At 38.7% G+C, this 24441-nt stretch overlaps 1 protein-coding gene across 1 annotated transcript; it reads right to left on the bottom strand.

Moving 5' to 3' along the window:
- Window positions 1-5961: 5961 nt before the first annotated feature.
- On the bottom strand, window positions 5962-17953 carry LOC117792601 (limbic system-associated membrane protein). The gene is made up of 10 exons (XM_034632800.1): window positions 17947-17953; window positions 17049-17204; window positions 12684-12884; window positions 12297-12418; window positions 9847-9997; window positions 9256-9353; window positions 8642-8763; window positions 7628-7808; window positions 6784-6957; window positions 5962-6572 (listed from the first exon to the last, which is right to left on the bottom strand). Exons 1-10 carry the CDS (start codon window positions 17951-17953, stop codon window positions 6354-6356), a joined length of 1431 nt encoding a protein of 476 aa, XP_034488691.1. The 3' UTR covers window positions 5962-6353.
- Between the last annotated feature and the right edge of the window lie 6488 nt (window positions 17954-24441).

Below are 24441 nucleotides of genomic sequence, written 5' to 3'. Positions count from 1 at the left end.
TGACATTTATACTTTATTGTTGTTTTAGAGCCACACTGAAACCTGAAGATTATCAATAATAGTCGAAGCATGAACAGAATCTACCACTAGTAACATTTCATTCAAAAGTAGGTAACTTTTGCAGCTTAAAAACAACACTTCTTTAATTATATACGTGTACTCGTGGCATAATATTAGAAAAGCCTGTGTCAATAAACATTATAAATCATTGAATACTTACTGGGATAAAAAAAATGAAATGAGTTGATTATTAAATTATTTAAATAGCGCCGAAATTTCCAACCAACTGGGACTATAATTGACGCACGCTTTTTATATTAAATATGTTCATGTTTGTTGGCAATGTGGGAATTTGACATGTGATCTTTAAAGAGTGAAACAATGGCTACCAGATATGTTTGACTCCATTGGCAGTTGGGAAAATCTTATCGCACGACTAACGAAGTAACGCCATTAGCGGCCATGGCCAACGCTGCGACAAATAACAACGACAACGCAATAAAAAAAGGCCAACAACCGGACATTAGGCAATAACAGCACCAGGGGAGAGAGAGAGCGGTTGTATGAGGGGCGGGGTTGAAGCCTAATGAAATTCCGTAGAAACATGTTCTCGCCTGATAAGCAGCCATTGGTCAACTTTCATCTGTGAGGTGGAATCAGAAGGTGGATGGCATGCAACATGGTGCCAAATGTGCACCACACAGGCAAAGGCGCGGAAGCGAGCGTGACGTCCTTTTCACTGGATATAAAGTGTGGTAAGAGCAGGTCGAAGTGGAGGGAGGGTCACGTAAATTATGAAAAACCACAAAGCCACACAGTTCGCGTCATTTGCACTGCAGTAAATAATTTTGCATGGCCAATGTAATCCAACAAAGGCGAACGTTGTAGATGGAGGCCAACTCTGAGATAAAGTTCAAAACTGAAGGATTAGCCTGCATTCTTAGTAAGCATCTTGGACAGAATAGAAGGTCTTGGCTTTTGTGCCAGCTCGGTCTTTCTCTCTCTCTCACTCTCTCTTTCTCTGCTGGATTAACTTTGAAGCATTTATATTAATGAAAAGAAAGTGCTTAACGCGCTTCTGTTCGAAGCTCGCAGCTTTTTACCTGGCTGGTTCCACAAGGAAGTCATTGTTTTATCCAAAGACCGCAACGTCCCATGATCCTGCGCTGAATTTTATGCAACGATTGCCTACAACCAATTTCAATCCCAAGCCCAACTCTGACCCCTTGCCTCATTCTGGCATTGTGCATGGAAAACAAAGTGCGAGTTAAACTTTTTTTCTGCCTGAACTTTGCTGTTGTCGAGAAAAGTCGGGGAAAAGTCGGACTTTTAATTCTTACTCAGTCACACACAGTTTGTGTTCTTGTTCATGTTTTATCAAAATGAGTTAAGCATAATTTAGATCTGTCTAACAGTGCAAATATTAACGCAACTTTCTTAACTTTTTTTCTGTTTATTTCTCTCAACAACATCGCAGTCAAATACTTAGAACAATGCGAATGCCATTTCAATATTTATGTATACAAATTTTAATTGGTCAAGTTTCAAATAAGCAAAGTGAGATATAAGCTGATACAAGTTTAAGCATTGAAAAGAAGCATATGGATGAATCCAATTTACCAAACATTTGCCGCTATGTTTGTGCCAAATGAGTTACTGTTGGCAATCAGGAGAGAAGGGACCTTCTTGGCACAACCCAAGTACTCAATCTAAGGGTACAACGCTATGAATTATGTAAGTCTTATGTGGCCAACACCGCTTACTAACTTGGCCCGATTGCCTGTCTAGCAAAGAATCAAACCAAATCGATTGATGTACAAATTTTTCTTAACATCCGCAAACAATTCGCTTGAAACTTGAAGGAGGCCGGCTTTTGATTCGTGCTCCAATGACAGACGCATCCCCGATTTGTTGTTATTGGTAGGCTGCTTCATTGGCAGCCTTCTTCTAAATTATGTAGATTTGTTTTAGCATAATGCTGGGCCTGAATGTGCCTATGTGTGTGGTTTATTTTCATTTCTTTTACCATCCGTTCGGCAGGATGTGGCCAGACGGAAGAAGAGGGATCTTTACAACCTCCACGCACAGCATTTTAAACCGTCATTAAGCTACACCCATAAATATCAGACCTCCTCCTTCGGATCCTAATGCTGCTGGTCCTGTTTTTGACTGAAGAATTATGTAAATTTATTTGGCAATCGTATTGCGCTTTTGCTGTTGCCCCGTCTCATCCTGCCCAAAGTTTAGCCTTGTTTTGGCCACTTTGGGTCGATGCTTCTAAATTGAACTGAATTATTGCCAGTCTATTTGACCCCGAGGCAGTGTACGCGGAATCTCACTGTGATGTCGATACTCGCTCTGGTTTTCTCTTTCTGTCTTTCTATTCATCTCTGTCTATCTCAACAATTTAATGTCTAACACTTATTAGAGTATTTCTGCTTCTTGTTTGGGAATTCTAGCTTCAAGTCGATTCTCAAACTGTATTTTCCTCTTTAACTCACTCACTCTCACAACTTTTCTTATCTATACATTTTTATTTCTAAGTTAAAATTACCTCCTTTCTCTCTATTGCTCTCCCTCACTCTCTTTGCATCTCTATAGTCTTTTGCATATATATTTCACACCGTTTACTATTTTCGCTCCACATTTCGAAGTAGGAGTTGTATTTCCATCCCTCTCTCTCTCTCTCGCATTTAAGAGCGAAAACTTTCGCACAGTTTTCGAAAAATCAAATCAGTTGAAAATTAATTTAATTCGCACTTGGCTTGGAAAGTTTTCTTTCATGTAGCTTTATGATTTGGCTGCATTTACTTTTTCATTGCTGTCCAAAAAAATAGAAAATTAAGATGAACAAAAAGAATGAGCGAAAATGCAAAATTTTAATTATAAAAGTTTGAATCGTACTCGTCTTGTCGCCTGCTCGTCTATCCGTCTGTCTGTCCGTCTGTCCGCCTTTCCGCCTCTCCGGGTGTCCGCCTGTCAGTTATTGTGCACACCGGAGAGTCAGATGAGAAGAGGAAAGAAATACACACAATGCGTACAATTTTTAATTGTTGCAAGTTTTAACATTCAGCGAGTGCAGGCGTTGCCCTTGCCAATTTTACCAATATTAATTATGATTTCATTTTGCAGTCAGCTCTTTGCTGTGCCTTCTGTTTCCACTGTTTTCTCGTCATTTTCTCTCTCTCTGTGATTTCCCTTTGTTGCTAGTTTGCTTTTGGCAGCTATGTGAATATGTCCTCAGAGTTTGCTTGTGGCGCAACTTAATTAATTTTACATGGCTTGAGCAGTCCCGCGTTGACTGTCAGAAAAGTGTTCAAATGATAAACGAGCTAATTAATATGCGCCAAAAGTTTGTGCCCGCATCCATGCCAAATGGCTGTCCCCCTGTCCCCCTGTCCCTCTTCTATGATCCACTCCTTGTGGCAGTGCAATTATGCATTATGTGATTTGCAAAAATTTCATAGCACACTTTTCGGCTGTGGCAATTACTGAAGCAGTTACCCAACACTGGTCAGCGACACGACACGACACCAGGCGAAGACGACGAAGGCAGAACTCTCCGCATTTCTGCATACATTGCAAATTTCATTAAAATTCATGTGAAATATATTGAGACTTGCATGCATAATGGTCACTAAGTTTGAAGTGTGGCGCCCACATTGCCACACCCACATACACTAACACACTCGCACTCGCACTCTCACACACATACATATACATACGGAGAGGCGTCACATCGATGTGGAGCACTTGTTCTATGCAAATACCGGCACAGAAAGTGGCAACAACGCTGCTTCTGTGTTGCAACTCTCAATAGCTGAAACTTCCGGGTGGATGGGGCAACGGTAGGTTGGTAGGTTTTACCGGGCCTTTATTTTCTCGGCGTTTTAATGCATTTCTATAAAAACGGAGCTCAAGTAGTTGTGCGCTCTATAAAATTTCATGCATAAACTTTTAGGAAATGCAAAAGTTTTTATAATTTAAACCGGGCACGTATGCGGTGTCCACTCTTTCCCTCCATCACACTCCCTCAACTACCTTACCTACTCACTCATGCTCATTCTGTTGGTAAAAGAAGCTTAAAACTGCTCGAGGTAATGTCGTTAGCTCTCTACTAAGTACCGAAAGGAAAACAAAAGAACAGAAAGAATAATAATAAAATGTGCTGCTCTGCAGCTGCTGGTTGAGTTGAGGCCTTATCGATGATATTTTAAACTCACTTGTAAAATTTGATAAAAGTTTGTCCTGGTTTATAAGACTGCCACATTACATGTCCAGCATTTGGATCAATTAAACTTGCAACTCTTGTTAACTAGTTGAAATTCTGCAAGCTCACTTCATGTTAACTCAGTAGATACTTGTGTAACGATAAATCTTTCCTTTTGAAAGATAACGAGACAGGAAAAATATTTATTTATTTAAATATAAAATAAAAAAAAACAAATTAAAGGCACAATTTTTTATCTATATAAAGTTGTAAAAAAATTAACTTTCCAATTCCAAGCAGTTAAATATCCCAAATATTTAATTATCATAAATATTTTATTAGAGCAACAGAGAGAAAAACAAATTTGGTTTTATTTTACATCTAATGCTTTATTTTGTATTCGAATAATTTAGAGATTTTGTTTCATTATCGTTAATGTTTCTTATATAGTGCAATAACCACCATAATTAGCATAGAACTAGTTGGTAATTAGTTGATTTTTGGTAAATACATTACGATTAGAAATGGCATAACCGACCGTGTAATGTTTTCATATCAACTTTTCTTTGTTGTTCGATAAATCGATGAATGTGTGTTATGCTTATGTTAATGCTAATGCTGTTAAAATTGTTTAGATTCCTTTATTAAACCATTTCAGCTGCATATATCTAGATCTGTATCTGTATTTGTATTTTGCATCTGAAGTTGATGTATCTGTATCTGTAGTAATGCTCTCAAGTGGCTACGAATTATACACACACGTACACACATATTTAATTAATATCATTTCATTCGCGACTATTTAATCAAAGTACAACTACACAGACGAGTACACAGAGTATGCAACATGCAGAATGCAATTGTATTTGTTGCATGACCCTCTGCCACGTACTCTATCTTGGCCTTTGTTATATATGTTTATATACCTATATGTATATATAACACCATGAAACTGAATAATATACACGATCTGTTTTGGGTGCAAAAGCTGATAAAACTATGCTCGACTGCAGATAGACAGACAGGTCGATGCCCGAGTACAAATATCTTGTGGCAAGTACATCGACTTATGGTTAGTTAATATATTTACTGACTGTAATTGCAATTTGCAAAAAATGCACACTTATTTTTGGTATTTATTTGGTATTCGATTCGATAATATGCTTTAAGGTTTACTTTATGGTAGAGTTCTTGCTATTGGTGGTACAACATGTTTGCTTAAATTCTAATTTACATTGAAAACTTTATGCTAAATTGATGTTCTCGGTGCACTTATAACTAAGCTGAGCAAAAAAAAAAAAATACACATAAACACAACATACGAAATTAAACAAAATAAAAATAGAAATAGGTAAAAAAAAACACATATAAAGGGAATTATGAAAATTACAACTTACAACTAACATTTTACAGTGGTGTTTCGTTCGCTATTCATAATGGATTTATTTTTTTTTAGTAGTTTTTATGATTTGATTTAATTTTAAACTAAATAATATCACTATAGAATGTTTGCTTAATTTACATACATTTATTATTTACGCGCTGTAGATTTTATTTTTATAAAGTACGAGTAAATGTAATTCACATTCAAATATCTAATGCATATTTACACGACCTACTTTGACTGGATTATCCATGGATACCCATGAATCCTCTGTTTCATATTTGTATATGAAATTTTCCATTTGGTTATTGCATTTTATATTTTTCAGATTTTCTATTTTCCATTAGTCGTATTCATTTTATTTCCGTTTTTTCTGTCGATTCACATGCTAATTAAATCGCTGACAAAATGCTTGAAAAATTATTTACATTGCTGGTTATTACATTTTTGCATAATTTTTACATTTATTATTTTAAAAACTATGTTAGGTTATCTTTGGTTAGTTTGCTGCAGGACTTTGGGACACTGCAACATTGGTTATAAACTAAAATAACATCAGTTGCAGTTGAGAAAGAAAAATCAAAGTCAGACTGACTCCAAGTTCATTGAAGGAGATCTCTCTTAGTTGTATTGATAGTTTACAAGACGTTGTCTCTTGGCCTTCGCCAGGACTTTAAACCAACTTTCAAATTCACATGTGACTTTATAAAAGATTCTCTTGCCTTCTTTGGGTGTGTGTGTGTGTGCGTATGTGATTGCTTACCCCAAGCCGAGTCGCAGTCTGTCGAATTGGCTATTACGCAATGCGAAGGCCAACAACAGAGCTCCATGGAGCAGCAGGCAGTGGGGCAAGACACTCTGTAGGCTGCTAAGGGCTCCACTATTGCTGCGAGACTTGGAGCTGGCTACCACTTCGGCGTCCTCGGGGGCAATGTCCATGCTGTTGCTGGCGACAATAAATTGAAATATATCGCTGACCTGCAGGGGGGCGAGAATGAAGCGAAAAACACGGGTAACACGGGTAAATTTTTAGTAGAATCGCACAAAATAAAGATTAAGTAGCCGCCCCATGCCACAGTCACTGTGTGACAGGTTGGCATTTAGACAAAGTGTCGAACTCAGTCAACATGCGTTGATTTATCTATGAATTGGAAAAGCATGCCCTTTCTCCTTCCCTTGTTTTACTCACCTCATTCCAGCCATAACGATTCTTGGCCTGAACAATCGCCTCGTAGTAAGCACCTGGATGCAGATGTTTAATGGTGTAGGACATGATATGTGTTAGAGGCTCCGTGGCTGGACGATGTTCCGGCGTGAGTATAAAGTCGTGCCATCTTCCCGGTTGCTGGAATGTGTCATTCATCTAGGCAGCCGGGTGAAAAATGGAGAGAAGAGAAGAAAAACAAAATGAAATGTGAGCGCTTATGTCTGGCAATTATTTTTTCCTATGCCTGATAGCTTGTCTTTACTCAAGCTTAAGACTTAAGACTCGTTGCCCCAAGAAACCAAAACAAATTAGTGACTTTTCGATAAAGTTCAAGGCGCCACAGTCAGTGATAACTCATTAAATTAATTATATTCTGATTTAATGCTCATTATGAGGTTGAGCCGAACCTTGGCTGGCATTAATTGCACATTGCTTGTAATTCGACAAGCTCTCAGCTCAGACTAGGAATATGTACTCATTTTCCATTCACAAGTCAAGGAAATAGGCCTTAGCAGATGTTAATAGTTTCTTTTTTTATTCTTATACGTTTTTTGTAAACTCAAAGCGCCTGATTTTTTAATTTAATGAGATTAACGTGCTTCATTAGTCTCCACATTTCAATTCCTCTGATGTGGCAACGCCCTCGCAAACATATTGAGTTACGTTCGCAACGGATTAACCGATAACAATGAAGAAGTGGTTAGGAATGGAGAAATGTTGCTATTGTGATGTCTAGACGTCAGTTTATCAAGGCTTTCTTTGTTTACATTGTTATTTTAATATAGGTCTTGTGCATGTAGCTGCAGTTTTGGGATCGATTACTTACCAGCACTCGGCGGTAAAGCAGACGCACTTCCTCCAGCGGCGGGTAACTATCAATTTTCCATGTCAGATTGTAACTATCCGAGGAACGACCCCATTTGGGTGAGTAGAACTCAGCAGGTCCTGGTCGACCAGACAGCTCCATATACTTGCGGGAGCGTCCCAAAGAATTGTCGGCCACGCAGCTGTATGCAAACGTAGATTTATTAATTTAATTAATTTAATATTTATAATTAATTTTTTGACAGCAATTGAATTTTCTTTTAATTATACAATGCAGAAAATGGCGCCTGCAGTGCTTTTTTGAAGGCTGTTCTTGGCAACTGAGTGGGATGCCACCCACGGTGGCAAGTTGTGGCATTGACAGACAACTCCCTGGGGAGTTGAGGCATGAAGGCATCCTCAACATTCTTATGGCAAAGGAGGCAGCTTTGAGTTAAGCTAATCCAAGCACGTACCGTCCAAAAGCCACTCGCCATTCGCAATGGTGGCATGCGGCATGCGGCATGTGGTATGTGGCAGGTGGCGATGGATGGCTCGTGCTTGTCCTACATGGTCGGTGGCTTGGCTAAAACAAAAACTTTGTGCCTGAAATGTTGTGTCAACATGGCGAAACTTCCGCTCCTTTAATATGTTGCAGACAGATTGACATTGATGTGGAAAACTTGTTTGCCGACATAATGGTCAGAACATGGTTCAGGCCACACCCAATATATAGGTATGTATGTTATATATATAAATGTACACATATATATATATATATACAAACAATGCAGCTTCTAACTTTTGTAGTTGGCCAGGTTAGCTGGTCCATCGCCAGCCAGTTTTCCAACTGGTAACTGCTTACTGGTAACTGGTAACTGGTATCTGGTAACTGGCTAAAAGTGAAATAAGTTGTAGCAAAAGTTGGCAAATTGTCTAAATCAACGCTGCACTGGAAAGTTGCAAAGGTTTATTGTTGTGTCCTACAAGTTGTTGCCTCTTGTCTGTTTGTGGCCATCGATTTAACTGAGCTCACCTGTAGTTGCCAAAGTCCTCCTGCTGGATGTGTCGTATGGTGAGAGTGTGTCGATTGGCCCTGGTGTTCATAATTCGTCTATCGGTTGTCTGTATCGGGAACGAGTTCTGGTACCAGGACACCTGTCAAGGTTTAAAATGCCAACAAGTGGGGCAATTGGTTATTCTCAATTGACTGATACTAAAAACATTCTAAACTCTGATTCGAACTACATGCTAGCAATTCGAGGTCTTTAAAATAAACTGGGGCAAATAAAAAAAAACGATGCATTAAATTACCAACTAAAAAGCCAAAGGAAAGCAATTGAAAAGCAAGAAAAAAATAGAAATAGAAATAGTAGAAGAAACAAATACGGAGACAGCAAAAGCTACAGATGCAAAAGCAGATACAGAAATGGAATAAAAGCACTTTGAAAACAAGGATGAAGTGACCTGAAAAGCAGCTCGTTGCATAAACCACACTGCGATTTCATAATAATAATCTAAAAAGCAACAACAACAAATGCAACAAACACGATATAAAAGACTGCTTGTATACAATGCAACAATAACGAAGCATTTAAAACATTCAAACAAACGAAAAACAAAACGAAACGAAACGAAAGAGAAACAAACCGTTGCGACTGGATCAGCGTAAACAATGCAAACGAGTTTTGCCTCAAATCCTTCGCCAGAGTGTATCCATGATTTTTCCACTTGAATATCCGGCGGATCTGTGCGTGTCACGCACACCAGCACACCAGCACACGACGCACACACACAGAGTCGTAGGGGCAATGACAATAAGTTAAATGGTTGCAGCATCAGTCATAGGGCATCCATCAGAGCGCAGGTTTTATTATAAAGTTGAGGGATTTGATGGGAAAACAGACAAAGTTTGAATTAGAGTTTAAAATAAAATTAAATTTGATGTTTGTGAGTTTATAAACTCAACTTCTATGCTTTCCCATTATGGTTAATATAACAATTGCATAAGCTCTTTCATAAAATATAACCTTTATTATTGCTTTAAAGCAGCGTTGTACAAAAGTACACTATTAAATACATTATTTTCTATCACATGTGAAACATATTAAAAACACCATTGCTTTAAAGTATTAAACCTCAATGACTAACTTAAGATAAGTCTATAGACTTATATCTGTTCTGTATACGAATTTTTTTTACTTCTCGGCAATTAGATGTTGTATTTATTCAGATACTCACATAGTACATCCAGTCGCATATCAACAGTAACTGGATCACCAACTCCATTATCTGCAGTGCATTGATAAACTCCTGCCTGCTGTCGCTCCAGTTTGTCCAAGGTCAAGATGGGTCCATCGCCGATTCGAGCCGTAGATTTGCCCGTTCCGCTCTTAAGAAGAATTGCAGAATTACTTTATAAATTATGTTTCAATAAAACGAGAATTTGCAATGCAGCAGTCAATAAATGTAAAGTCAATGTTAATGTCAACAGTCAAATGCACTTGGCAAAATGAAAGCAGGAAAAGAAACGAAAATAAAAACAAAGATCTTGTAAGTTAAACGGCGCAGAGCAAAACTTAACCTGGTCGACATACAAAACTGAATGTAAACACAAACATGTTGAAGAGGACGATATTGAAAAGTAAGCAGAACATTCTGCAGAGTCAACTGGGGTCAGCGTAATAGGGAAGAAAAGAAAATCATGTCTCCTACTCGATTGTAGCAATTCAGCTTTTGGCTTTTGGCAGAGCGCGTCTTTCTCTGTCTTTGACAACCCAAGTTGGGGCCAAGTGACTTCCACGGGGACATGCGTTGACGTGTACTCCAAAAAAACAACAAACTAAACATCGAAGTTACACAGGTGCAGAAGGTGTGGAAGGTGCATTGTTCAGGTGAGGGTCGTGTTGAGGTTACGGAAATGGGAGTAGATTGAAACGAAATGAAATGACATACAACTTTGCAGCGACAACCGTTGTACCTACATAAGGAGCCTCGACTTTGCCTGCCTTGAACACACGACAGACTGACAGACTGACAGACAGATAGACAGACAAACAGACAGCTAGACATACGGACTGGCAGACAGAGCAGAACGGTTGAGATTTGCCGATGTCAAGTGCAAAGCAAGCAAACAAATCGAACGGAAATGTCAAATGCGCCAAAGTGCAGCAAGGAAAACGAAAAATGTGCATACCAAAACGGTAGTCATTTTCCTAGACACACACATACACACTCCAAAACATTTTTCTAGCACCGAAAAGAGACATTTTGGCACTGACTCCATTGAAATCCTGCCAAAACTCTCTTCTGTCGAAAAGTGAACGAGGTCATTTTCAACAATTCGTTCGCCAGCTTGTTCATTTTACTAGAATATATTTGTGTATCCATGCATCGCATTAATTACAATTCGACCTGAAATTCTCAGATGACACATACCCAATCACTTGTAAATGTATGTGTATCGATTTTGGGTTAACTATTTGCAATCAAAGCATTTAGCATAGGTAATACATGCAGACGACAGAGATTTAATGTGCATGGACACTCCAAAGAACTAACTGGCCCAAACCCATGTCCAATGCCAAGAAATTCAAACCTATTTGAAATTTATTCAAAATCAGCTGGGTAACGTATCAATGAATTCAGAAAGGTAATGTGACTTTGATGTATCAGAAATTTTATTGCAGCCAAAATTATGGTCCCGAGCTTTCCGTTGACGACATAATGATTTGGGGAAAATTGATTGATGTATCCCACAGTCCTAGTTATAAATTTCCCCATGAGACGGTTGGATTTAAAAAGCAAGCGGGAATGGCTATAGTCGAGATCCCGACCATAGGATACCCGTTACTTATTTCAAAATATATTAAAGTACTTTATAGAAATTACTACCTAATAGAAACTACTGCAAGCTTTTGGGTGTATTGATTGTATTGAATTTATTATTAATAACTTTGGTTAGCTATTACTGCCGTTCTACTTGTCCGATCTTGCTGCGGTTAATTGAGCTAATAGATAGTATTAATTGATAGTGTTAAGTTCCATAAAAAACGTAATATCTTGAAAACTGTGGGTGTGGTGGTTTTTCGCAATCTGCTTGGGGTCTATATAAAACTGTGTACCAAATTTGGCTACTCTATCTCTTTAGTCTCTGAGATCCTTTTGTTCATACAGACAGACAGACGGACAGACGGACGGACGGACAGACACACATGGCTATATCGCAATACTATAGATAGCTATACATAGCAATACTATTCACAGATCGCACTTGAAGAAAAAATATCAGTTCAATTATGTAACGGAAACATTTGGAGATATCTGCCTGAGCCTCTCATTTTCTTAATTAATTACAAAAGTTTTTTTAAGAAAAAATTAGGTTGAGCTATTTTTGTTAATGAACCTGAAGTTTTACTGTCAACTGAAAACTTAATTCGAAAGTAAAATGCAAGGGGGAAAGTGCTTAAAAAGTCATTTAACAAGCGCTCCGCTTGATTCTCCCCTTCTCAGTGAACTTTTCGCAAACTGTTCTAAAAAACCATTGAAATTAACATAATGAAACAAAATAGCATAAATAATTAATTCAATTATATGAAATTCGCTCAAAAATCACATAGATATTTTAAATGCTGGCAACAACTAAAAGTAGGTGTAGTGTAAATAGGATTAGGCTGAATAGCAAAGCAAACCTTTTTAGTCCAGTAAATTGATGGCACCGGATTACCAGATCCCTTGCACTCCAGCGTAATGGGTCCCCCCTTGCGAGCCTGCAGTTGACCGGATGTGGGTATGGCACGAACGCTGGGAGGCACTGTAGGTGAGAGAATTGGAGAATAATTGATGAAACAGATCGATTGGGGAAAACAATTCAAAAAACAGAATTAGAATTAGTTATTTCAGCGAATTTTCTATACTCAGTTGATTCTCTCAAAAGCCGTGAAAAAAGCATTCATTGACTGCATGAGGTATAAGGATAGCGCTAAATTGTTAAGCTGTTGAATTTATGATGATGTCGTCAAAATTTCTCAACAAACTTGTAGATTTAATGCTGTGCAAATATGTCAACAAATACTCACCCAAAATCTCAACAGTGTGCACTTGATCACGATTTATTTTGTCACTGATTTGACAAACATAATCCCCGGCATCTTGTGGCTCCAAATCAGATATCTCTAAATTATAACCATCTATCAGTCTTACGCGGTCATCCCTTGTTACCATAATATTCGAGGCGGTGAGCACATTTGTGCCACGGCGCCACAGTAAGACAAAATTGCCTGCAAAAAAATTAAAACAGGCAGTCAGACAAAGATACAGATACAGATACAGATTCAGATACATACAAATAAAGATAGAGGAGGAGGATATGAATGTGTTGTGTGCATGTGTTTTGTGTCGTTGTTTGCTGGGAAATTTATTGTAAAATGCCGCAATATAAACATAAAACATTTTGCAACTAACTTTTAAGAAGCTAAATAGATGACATTGTGGCTAGGGGTGTGGTGGGGGCTTCAAATTTTAGTTGTCCTATAGCTGCCACTTACACACACACACACACACACATAGAGCTATCTATCTAAACTGTTATCCGCCTTGGCTCTGACTCTGACTCTGGTAGAGGCTATCGCTTTGTCTGCCTGCTGAGCTGTGAACATTCTACAGATTCGCTTCTGTTTGTCCATCCAATTGCTGCCAAGCTTACAATTGTGTGTGTATGTGTGTGTGTGTGTCTGTCTGTACGTGTTAGTGTGTGTGCGTGTGTTGTTGTGTGGCTGTTTTCATCTATTTTTTAGTATGTTTGCTCATATAAATGACATAATTTCGCAGATGTTGCTGCCAGATTCTTTGTTGCTTTCTTTTTTTCCTTGCATATTTTATATAACTTACGTTTTTTCTCTCAGTCACCACAAAAGACAAACGTAAATTTGTTAAGCGGGATTACATTGCGTATAATATATATACATTTTTCATTTTATTTTATATGCTTAAGTCCCAAAGATCCGAAGAGACAGAACAACCCAGCGACCTTCCAACCAACAACAGTTTATTATAAATGTATATCAAAAAAAATATATACAAGTAAAAAGTGTCTAGTAGCTGGAGAACGGGTAACAAATGAATACATTTTTAAAATATCTTTTAAAATATTTAATTTAACATTTATTATGCAATAAATATGTTTATATTTTGTTTGTAACTCCCCTGTAGTCCGTGTGCTGCTTATAGGGTATAATCACCGTGAATGAATGCACAGCTTGAAAATATTGCATTATGAGTCAGAAAAACAGAATCAGAACTGTATACACTCATTACGGCTGGCTGCGGATTCTTATTTTATATATAAATTTATATATATTAGCCTCGGGCCAGTCGAAATCGAACAGACCGTATTCGCGACGAATTGTTAATAGGCTTTTGATTTTCAGTATTCGAAATCTGAAATTTTAATTAAATGCTGTCATTTGCTCGGAAGGAGACCCACTACTCACATATACACACACGCAGACACACACACACACACACACACACGCACACACCATCAAATATTCTGTATTTTAAATGATTCAATATTAATGCCCTTTTAAAAATGCGTACACACACTCACAGGCACAGTCACACTCATACACATACTTAATGCGTTTACGAGTGTGCAGTTAAGCGTGTGTTTGTTTCCTTCCGGTTATTAGCAACAATCACAAAAGGAGTGCAAAAGGAGGCCCAACTCCTGGCTCCTATCAATTGGGGGGAGCTGGATCTAGAGTCGTGTATTCAATAAATATTCCATCTTTAGAATGTCGGGAGATTAAACCGAGTACGACATAAACATTTATGAGTACATGAGTACTGTAACTCGCATTCATTAGATACTTTGGGTACAGTTACGAGCATAAAAGTTGGCACACTGAAAAATTGTGGCATAAGGGAAAGTTACCCCGACAATCTTCGATTGGACTCTCGATCCCCTTAGACCCCACTGTTCTCCGTTGGGCAGATATAAAGTCAACTTAAACGCACACAATCATCTTTTTATTGTCTTCGATTATTATTGAATCGGATTGAGTTTTCTCTGGGCTCTGCAACATACGTGTTGGCCATTTGCTTGTGGGCCAACTTTATACCGACTTCTCTACTCGATTTTATATTCCTTTCATTTTGTCAGTTTTTCCAGTCCCCCTTATGTTCTGCTCCTGAATTTTATTCGAGTCTAATGGGCTTGCGTATGTTGTTATTGATATTATTTGGCCTGAGGTACATTTTTGCTCTCAGCAATAAAAATTGTATTTTATAACTCTTCAATTTCAACATATGAATTTATTTAGAACCCTAAAAGGACCCCAACTTGGCCAGCAAATTGGACACCTTTTTTCTGGTTTGCTTATGACTTAACCTAGGCAGTTTAAGCTCGTTAAATGGATAAACTGTGAATCACTTGAAAGAATTACTTGAGTTGCGAGAGGGTTGAAACATCCCATTTACTTTATGGCATATTTACAGCCCACAATTTAATGGTTGATTGACCTCAGTTTGCAAATTGTATCATTGAATTTTACGTATTATTTTATTATAACTGCCATATATTGTAGCTCTTATTAAAGTGCTTATTCGTTGCACCTGCCACTAGGTAAAGGTAATTACTTGTTTTTCTTGGATCAATTGTGTTGCATTTTGCATGGCTTCATAGACCATTTGATACCCAATTTTCTCTTTATTGGATTAAATTGTAGTTTATCGGCCTGCTCTTTGTATTTAATTCTCATTGCTGTCATTGTGTTCCATGCATTGTGTTTTCCTCATACGTTTTTCTTACTTTTCATTTATTTCAAATGTTTTAAGCCGTAATCAAACTCCCGCTTGTACCGTAATACCGATTAAGCCCAGAACCATAAAACTCAAAAACAAGAGCGAAATATATGCATATTATTGTTTTATAAAAAAGTTCAGAAATTATATAATATTTAAATTTTATTTAAGTAGCTTTGCATAAAACAAAGAGTGGTTAGATATAATACTTGAATTTTAGATAAACCATAGGTTTTAACAAGTTGTGTTCTTACAAACAAACTGAATATTTTGAAATATATTTATAAGCTCAGTGCCAATTCAGTTAATCACCCGATTAAATTAAATGAATAAACCTGCAAGTTGAAACAAATCATTTAATATATGTTTCGCCATGTACAATTTAATGATGATTACAGGTTCTGTTACTGTCTATACTGCCCTTGTTTATATATACTTTAAGCCAATGCAAACAGTCAACTGTCGACAGCCAACAGTCCAGATTCGATAGTCGTTTAAACGCATTTTCGCTATTGTCGTCAATGTTCAATTTATTTTCATTTAGCTGTGAACTGTTAATTGCATTTTATTTATTGGCATGTCAACAGCAGTTGCAATTAAAACCACTTCCAAATTCGTCCCGCTCATCCTATAAACTGGGTCACCTTAAAGTTTGTTGAGCAATGGCTTGAATAATATAAGTACTTTATACCTAAATGTAGTGCATATTTATTAAAATTAATTACTTAAGTTCTCTATACTATTTCTTGAGTATTAATAGACTGGGCAGCAAATGTCACGCTGCTAATCCAACATGACGTATACGCAATGTCCTGTCAGCAGTTGGCTTATGAACCAATCAACAAAGATTACTGTTATTTTTCCACTTTTATTTCTTAGCTCAGCAATAATTAAAATTGCTCAAACATTTATTCAGCTTATGACAAGTTTATTTCTAATTTTGAGCCACGACAGCATTAATGCATGAAAATCAAAAATTGCAATAAATTGTATACTCGCATAGGAAATAAATATGCTTAAATTCGGAATTTGAATAAATTTTAAATTCAACAACCAGATGGAGTGCCAGTTCAGTTTGTTTTGCCCCGACCCAGAGCGCCTTAAAATGGCGTTAATCATTGAATTTGATTTACAGCTACTGTGAGTGTGTATGTGTATGTGAATGTCCGTGTGTGTGTGTTCATACAAATGTACATTTTGCCAGAAATTTATAAATGTCATTTGATAAATATTCTGGTTAGCTGGCACGTGGCAAAATCGAACGTCAAGCTGCTGACAGCTGTTGGTTTTGCATTGGCAATGTGGAAACTGAAGCTGATGCTGATGCTGTTGCTGTTGTTGGGGTATTGTTGTACTCTTCACACTGTTTACAAAATTTATTTGAATAGACATTTTGCCTAAGCATATTTGCATTTCATTTTTGCATAATTTTTGCTGTTGTTGATGTCGTTCTTGCCTGACTGGGCTCTCGTCTAATCAATAAATGTGGATTTGGTTATAATTTTTGATCGAATTTGCGTATGCAAATATTAATATTACGGCTATTAATTATGCGGCTGTTAACCACACCGAGAACTAAAGCGTTATTTAAAAGTATAATTAATATGCATGTGGCATATTTGGGAAAATCGGATACTCACCGAGATGCTCCACCTGGCAGGGCAACACAAGTGTGTCGCCAACCACTGAGCGATAGGTGTTGCCACGTGAAAGGAAGCGAGGCTGCGGCGCAGTCAGCGAGGACGACGAGGCTGCCACAGACTGTTGACCATTGCTCAGCGACCGAGTGTTGCTACCTGAAAATAAAAAGAGAAAGGCAGAAAATATGAGTACACGGTATGTATGGTGACTTGACTTGGCCAAGTTTAAAGGATGCTTATCAGACGGCTCATCAACTGTTACTTCAAGCTGAAATTTGTTTCCATTCGAATGGCTTTCAATTAGCATAAAAATATAGCACGGTGTTCTTCACTTTTATGCTCCCTGCACATGACTCCCAGGACGACCATAAATGTTTGTAGTATCGGTTATCGATACCATCGCGACGAGACGTCAACTCAGTGGCAACATGTGGAAGGACTTTGCCTCCCTGGGGCATCGTTGAGTTTGTAAATGCTCAACTTACTTTAGGAAACATCTTAAAGCCAATTTCTATGACATTTTCAGAGACAGAAGACTTATGTCTTTAGCTGTGGATCGCAAACGCTGCTTAACAAATATGATTACAATGCCAGCAACAACAACAGTTGAGTCTTGCCCCAAGCAGCAGGCAATGTTGCTGGCGTTGCAACGTCAGCAATCTTGCCCCATGTCACAGTTTGCAGACGCTTCGACTGCACTTTTTTAGTTTCATGTTGCACAGACGCACGGCCTGAACATTTGGCAGCAACTTTTGGGCGTCACACATCTCCAGCCACGCCCCCAGCTAAGATGACGCCCATCGTTTTAGAATGCTGTCAGGTGGTTGGCGGTGGATTCAGACTTTAAACGCCAAAGCAGCTGTGGCAAGCTGTGGTTGCATTCTTAAGAGACACTTACGGGTCATCGTTTTATGGCCAAGACACAAAGGCAAACGACAAGCACTTGGTCAGTTTTTGATGCTCTTGGCCCGGCCAACACGGTGCAATCTTGGCCCCAGGTTGGCTTTTGTCACCTACACATTAAATTTGTCGACAATCTTAAGTCCCGTCTCTGCTTCCGCCAACCAGTACATTGCAAAAGAAGGAAAGAGCGAGAGAAAGACACAAAGAGAGAGAGAGAGAGAGAGAGAGAGGGAGGGATGTAAGAGAAAAGTGCTTGCTTGTGGAAAATTTAAGAAATTTGTGCAGTCAAAGTGAAAATGTGGTCTATTTTCTCGGTGCTTTCCTGAGGTTTATATCTAACCAGAGCCTGAGAATGTAATAAGTGCCATGCTGTGCAAAAAGTCACAGCAGGTGGCCTTAAATCTTTGCATCCCCCCTCCCCACTGCCAACACCTCCCCTCTTCTATCTACACCAAATACAAACTGTCCACAACCCTAATATCTCTCACTTCCATATAAATATTTCCTTGTTTGCAGCCGTCGCAATGTGCACGTCATTTCTCTGTCCATTCCTTTGGTCTGGGCCGTAAAATTTTGCATATGCATTTTATGCAAAATTCTCCTTTCTGCAATCCGTCCCCCCAAAATGGACACTGGAGTCGAGCGACTCAAAACGGCATACGTCGAGGCTCCGGGCCTTGGCCATAGTTTTTAATGGTGAAATATGCAGTCGGTCTTAAATTGCATTCATGAAATGCATAAGGAACAACGCTGGCAGCTTAAAGTTATCCTCGTGCGGACAACAAATTCGACAACAAATTTGAACCTCTTTCCCTCGGTTATTTTATGCACTCATGCTTGAAGATAATGCTGCATACTTTAAAAGTACGCAAAACTTGAAATGCACTTAAATTAATACTACAGACCAACTAAGACGATAGTCGCGTGTGCTTCGTATACCCTGTAATCGTAGCAAACAGTGCGTAGGGTTGCTATAATTACAAGTATGAAAACAGGTCACCCACTAGCCCATTAATCAGAAGTATTTATTATTATATTAATTGATTCTTTTATTAATATCTACTGAATTCTTTTCTTCAATTTGTTACTGTGCACAGCGTATCTCTTAGTCGAGCATATCACTCGTGTGTAGCATTCTTACTTATTCTCTTAAAACTTTCACCGTTTCCGCACACACTTCACTTTCCTTCTCCACCTTCCTTCTCCCCACCGTTCATCATTTCCACCGTTTTTACTGTTCGCGTAAATTGTGTTGAAAAATGAGCTGCAATGTTTTTGTATGTCTGGAAAGTGTGTCACACACAAGCGCGCGCACACACACACACACACACACACACTCACACTATGGTCTATGTGAGTTTTGCACTCGTCTGCTTACCACAAATGCTGTCGCCAGCGCAACCACACAATAAAGTCGATTTTAAAAAGCGCAGTTGTTGCTTGAATAATTTATCTCAAACACACACACGAGCACGCACACATAGATACATAAGCATACACACATACACACGCATACGAGGACTGCAGTAAAGTATCATCAGGCAGTAGGCAACATGGTTGCATAAATACTGCCACCACTCACATTGAGAGCTCTCTTCTTACTCCTGACAAGCTACGGCTGCAACTGCGGTGTGTGAGGTGTGTATGTGTGTGTGTGTGTGTGTGTGTGTGTGTGTGTGTGTGTGTGAGGTGTGTGTGTGAGGTGTGTAGCATGTGCGCTTTGCTCTTGTAAATAAAACGCATTGGTGTACTTTGCTAAGGGCCTTTGTTACGTGGGCGTGGTCAACAAAACGCATCTATTCGCATCCGCATCCGCATCCACATCCGAATCCGAAACTGCCAGGAGAAATGCCAACTGCATCGCATTTTGGGATGCATTTCGTATTTTTTTTTCTATTTGGCAATGAGTATTCGAGTTGCTGCCACGGCTGCAACAGCGGTCTTTGCTGCGTATGAGATTTGAAGCTTTTTAAAATTGTTAAGCAAATGTGGTAAGCATGATTCTGTTGCATGCAACATCTGACACACTCGCGTTCACATTCGCTTTCTGCGGCCGTATTGATGTTCGAATCGAAATTCACTCTCTTTCTCACTGAAATTCGATTTGCAATTATTTTGCCGACGCTTTTCCGTTTCGCAGACAATGTCGAGATTTGACTGTCATGACGCCAGATCAATTTTATATATGTTACATACTATATATATTTCGCATTTCACGAAACAACAACAAACAAAACAAAACAAAACAGAGAGACCACTGAATTTGCTTCGTCATTTTCGACGCACGCAACACATACGTAGAAGAATGTGTGTGCCACACATACTCGTAACATACGTGTACTCGTATGTCCTGTTGTATTGGTAGCTTTTCTCATTTCCGCTGGGTGGCTTACAGTTTGGAAACGACGGCGAAACTTTGCAATGGCTTTGTGGTTGATTTTACACGGCAGAACACCATTCCATCTGAGCTTTGGCGATGCCCAGGGCAATACAACACACCTGCCCAACTGTACAGTGAACACACCTGTAATACTCTGCTACGGAGTCACAGTTTGTTTCATTAAAACTTTGCCCACATGTGGTTGTGTCTGGTTTGTATATTGGCATGTTTGTGATCAGCATCTTTGCATGTTTTCTATTTGCTTAGTTTTTGCCTTTCTTTCGCTTCGTTTCTGCCTTTCAGCAATTCTCTATCTGCATTTCGCTGCATTCTAAATTATGCAAAGAATTGTGCAAAACAAAAACAAAAACAAAAAACAAAATGAAGAAAAAGTTAAGAAGAAAAGCAAAGAAAATAAGAGAGAGCAAAATGCAAGAACAACAAAAATATTCATTTCCTTCTTGGCAAACTGTTTGCTTGTTAGTTGAGATTTTCATGCATATGGAACCTTGCGACGAGAGCCGCGAGCTAAATTGCCTCAAACACCCACACCAACATCAGAACAAACACCTACACAGTGTAGTACACACACACACACCTGCACTCTGCCCCGGAACATATTGCATTTTCTGTTATTTTACGGATGCATATTTAAAGTATGCAAATTACTTATTTACGCGCAGCCACCTCGACTGCATTTTGCTACAGGCGCTTGCCTATACCCTGCAGCCACGAAATCGATTTAAAGGGTATGATACTAAGATGGAGAAATTTCAGGTTAAAAGTTTAACAAATGTCTATCAATTTAATCATTTATTTAATGGATTTTGGAATGCTTATCGATTATAATTTAAGGAAAACAAGCTTTTATTCCGTAAGGGAATCTAGTTCTGAACAATACGATAGATCTTGGACATATCTTTATTTATTAAAGTAAGTTTTAATTAGTTAAAAAAATTCCCCTGACTGACTAACTGAACAACTTGAACTATGCATCTATCAGGATCGTCAGAAGGAGAAGTAATCACTGTCCACACTGAAAAAAATCCGGGATAAACCAACCCAATGCGGTGTCAGCAGTACGATAATCCTGAACTTTCTTTCTTTTCGATATTCTGAATTATTTTTTTTTTTGGAAGATCTATTATTTGAGGCTTCTTAGACTTTTTTACTTCTACTACTTTTTACTACTTCTAAATACTAACTGTCAAATTTATTTAAAAATTGTAAACAAAATACTGAAGATTCGTCAAGAATTCACAGACAGAGATCAGTAAAAACTGTTATAGTCTGTTGTTTCCTAGTATGACTTGTATAATTGACTTAGTCAATTGGGCAGCTCATCTATCAGAATCGTCAGAAAGAGTATTCGCTGTTTGTTTGTTTCTGTTGATTTTATTGAGTAATTTAGTGGAGTAGCTGGCAGAGAGGGTCTGCTGCTGTCAGTTGCCAGAAAATGATGCTCTCAGCTTGACTCAATGGACTTCGGCTTCAGAGCATTTATCAAAATCCGCTTCCGGATGCGCCCTTCTGAGTTACTGCAGCTGGGGAATGAGAAAAAGCTATTTTCCGACACTGTTGAGTTCAGTGTGGAACTGAATTTCGCTGCAATTCCAGAGCAGTACCTATCACATACATACGCACACATGCACACTGACGACAGCCATTTGACACCCAACATATGCAAATAGAGTGCTAGCTAGGATTGCTGCTCCTGCTTTTTCGGATGCTCCTACAACTCCAACAACGCCTCCTTCTCCTCCTTCTCTTTGTCCGCGTTCTCCTGGTGCATCCTCGCATCCTCGCATCCTCGCACTCTGGGCGTGAACCTGTCAAGCGTTTTCGCTTGTCGATAGTCAATCTATTCATCTTTCTAACTGGTTTCACATGTGAAAGCTGTCAGTCATTTTGGGTTGCTTTTTGTGCTCTAAATCCAATGCCAACGTCAATGCCAGCGTTGTTAGTGGGCGGGACGTGGAATCTGTTTGACTTTTATGCACATATCATTTGCATAACATTATTTGCCCATCCGCCCAGCGCATTAAATTTTGAAATTCCGCATAAATCCGCAAGTGAAATGCTTTCCACGCTTTCCCGCTTTTTCACTTTTTTACTTTTTCTTTTTATATTTTTCTATTTTTATTTTGCACTTTTTCGTTTACGCTGCACTTTGGCAGCGCTTCCTGTGCTTCCGGTTGCCTCTCACGTTTACGTTCTGTTGGTCTGCGGTTGATTTCTGCTCAAGATGGATCCTGCTTCTGACAGTTTCTTCATTTGCATCACGAGCTGATCCACATTTGATTTACGTTTACCAATCTCTGCATGTGTGAGTAAGTGAATGAGTGTTTTTGTTGGTGTGCACGTGTTCTAGTGTGAATGCCATTGGGCCAATTGGCGTATGCGTAATATGGAAATCAAATGCTGCACTTGGAGTTAATGCTATCCTCTCACAGTTTTGTTTGGCTAGGTATTCTACCTGAAGTAGCCATACAAGTCGTAGGCAGCCCATAGTTATGACGATAGTATGAATGTGTAACACTAATGTAGATTTGTCTACAAATTAATTTATTTCAGCTCTTAGGACCATTCAAACAAATATTAAATAATGACCAGAAAACAAAAAAAATCATATTAAATCATGTAGTATAAGGAAATTCGCATTTATTATTTTTTTGATGTGCTTGCTGTTTAGAAAACTCCTTTCTTTTTTCCTGCAAATTGAACATGGGGATCTGCGGACCTTTCAGAAAAGTAATAAAAACCAAACGTTGGGCCTCTATTGTGGCCATATCCTGTTAAGTTTATGTTATGAAAATTTCGAAAGAATTATGACAAGTTCCAATGAACCATGGAGACCATATTTGCCTGTTCTAGCCTGGGCTTTTAGTTGAGCAGCTCGTATCTACGTTGCCATTAAGTTTTTCACAGCCAAGCACTTTCCCTGAGGCCCATCCGTATTCTATGCTCATGGTTGTAAATCAAAGTTATGGATAAACATAAAAAATGTGTGTTGCTTTCTATTGACAGAAACAGCTCGTTTAGTCTACAGCTGTATCTAAAATCAAGAGACTTATGTTTAGCTTGTGAATTGGCATTGATATTCCTGCTAAACTACAACTGCTAATTTATACCTTTGTGCTTTAAGAGAGTCGAAATTCCAGCTTTAATTGCTTGGAAAATTTCTCTAACGACTTGGGCAGACGGCAGTGGGTCCTTGAGTTCGGCTCTTGAGTTCCTACAGTTGCTGTCGCCCCTTTGAGGCTATTAATTCTCCACTCCTAAGAATTGCTTACGCAACATTAAACAATTGCAGCGTCAGCTAAAAAATCGCTTTAAATATATACTTATGCTTACACTTATACATGTACATACTTATGTATATACACTTAGTCGGCTTTGGCTGTGGCAGAGAGGATTTTAGAGGGGCGCGGCCACATAGTTAGAGGCAATGTGGAAGGCGCAAGATATCGCATTAAGAATTTAAATTAATTAAATTAAAATGCATGGTATATATGGTACACTGTTGCTGTTGTTGTTGTTGCTGTTGTTGTTTCGGTTTAATATGCATGGAACGAGAAACGACGCCTGCTGAAGTTGAAGCTGCTGCTGATGTTGGCCGGACGCCTGTCCCGGGTTGTTAAAGCTGCCACAGCATTTGCATAAAGTATAATGGCCATCATCCTGGTCTGCGAGCTGGACACAACCGACAGCGGGCATTCAATTTTCCGCTTTTTCTTTTGCCGTTGCCGTTGCTGCCAGCATCCGTCGTCTTTGAACTTTTCACATTTCTCGTCTTGGCTGTTGCTAAAACATTTGTACCACATTTTATACAAGACATTTCCGCGCCGCATGTCCAGTTCCTGTTGGTTAGTTACTTCGCTCGATTTCGCCTTGAATTTCTGCCCCTCCGTTTCTCTCTCTCCTCCACTCACTGCCTATGTTCTTTTCTATATATTTCCGCTTCATCCTTCTTGCCAAGTTTTGGCCTGGCTTTGTGTCCTGCTGCTGTTGTTCAAGACGCGCACAAATTCAATTCGCTTTTATTTGTTTCGTTTCGGTTTTGTTGACTTCAAATACTTATTTAAATTTCATGAATCTCAATTTTGGCTC

The sequence above is a fragment of the Drosophila innubila genome, assembly GCF_004354385.1.
Source record: "Drosophila innubila isolate TH190305 chromosome 3R unlocalized genomic scaffold, UK_Dinn_1.0 2_E_3R, whole genome shotgun sequence".
Classification (NCBI taxonomy): Eukaryota; Metazoa; Arthropoda; class Insecta; order Diptera; family Drosophilidae; genus Drosophila; species Drosophila innubila.
This window is presented reverse-complemented; position numbering and strand designations above follow the sequence as displayed.

Bases quoted from the DNA above. Each gene is read 5' to 3' on its own strand.
- LOC117792601 (XM_034632800.1), bottom strand. The intron at 12,885-17,048 runs GTGAGTATCCGA...ATTTTTTTGCAG, and splicing joins CTGCCAGGTGGAGCATCTCG to GCAATTTTGTCTTACTGTGG. The intron at 12,419-12,683 runs GTGAGTATTTGT...TCTCACCTACAG, and splicing joins GCACACTGTTGAGATTTTGG to TGCCTCCCAGCGTTCGTGCC.